This window comes from Myotis davidii, unplaced genomic scaffold (assembly GCF_000327345.1).
Source record: "Myotis davidii unplaced genomic scaffold, ASM32734v1 scaffold244, whole genome shotgun sequence".
NCBI lineage: Eukaryota > Metazoa > Chordata > Mammalia > Chiroptera > Vespertilionidae > Myotis > Myotis davidii.
This window is the reverse complement of record NW_006294993.1, coordinates 328,508-329,325: the sequence shown is the minus strand read 5'-3', so window position 1 is coordinate 329,325 and position 818 is coordinate 328,508. Positions and strand designations below refer to the sequence as shown.

Below are 818 nucleotides of genomic sequence, written 5' to 3'. Positions count from 1 at the left end.
GGTCCCTGGTCCCTGAGCTGGGCCCTCGGAGTCACTCCACCGAGGCCTGGGCCGAGCGGTGTGCGCGGCTCCCGGGGAGGGGAGGGGAGGAGACACCGTCCTGGCCTTCAGCGCAGCGCCCCTTGGGCGACCACGCTCTCGGAGCCCAGCCTACCTAGAGGTGGTGCGGGGAGGGCGGTGCAGCGAGTCAGGGCACCCCAGTTTACCTGACCTGTTCCAGAGAGACCCCAGACCAGCTTGAGATGGCCGCTGGAGGTTAAATCTTGAGAAGGCGGTAACCAGTTGGTCTCCCATTACGATTCTCTAGCGAGGGGACGCTCCATTTCTGTTTCCATAACTACGCTGGATAATTGCAGGGTGCTCTTCTACCGGTTGACTTTATCAGCATACGAATTAGACATTACGATTTCTGGATTCTGTTACTGTTCTGTAGGTTCTCCTACTTATGACGTCTATTTACAAAATAGTTGAGCGCCCGAAGTTAAGCATCAGAAGCACTGGGTTCTGATCATGAGAATGACAGGCATTCACTGAGCACCTACTGTGGGCCAAACACCATACTAAGCCTGCTTCTCGAATGATCTTTTTCCGTTTTCAGAGTAGCCCTTTGAGATTGGTGCTGGCATTGCGCCCATCTGCAGAGGGTTATGCAGGCTTAGAGAGCTGGGGCTCGCCTAGGGTGAAGGACCCCCCACCCACTGTGGCTCCAGCCCCAAGCTTATTCTCTGTGCTGGCATGTTCCGTGAGTGCCCAGTTTCTACCTTGCGATGGGGGATTGACTTCCATGGGATCAAGTTTTAGCTTTATTGCCAGAAACT

General features: G+C 55.0%; 1 protein-coding gene across 1 annotated transcript in view; it reads left to right on the top strand.

Annotated features, from left to right (window-relative positions):
• Positions 1-602: 602 nt before the first annotated feature.
• The window catches only part of TPD52L2 (tumor protein D52-like 2), a 9,083-nt gene continuing 8,867 nt past the window's right edge, over positions 603-818 (top strand). The window contains exon 1 of the mRNA XM_015567666.1: positions 603-742. Coding sequence (XP_015423152.1) covers positions 736-742 — 7 coding nt within the window. The 5' untranslated portion in view covers positions 603-735. The remainder of the gene's footprint in view (positions 743-818) is intronic.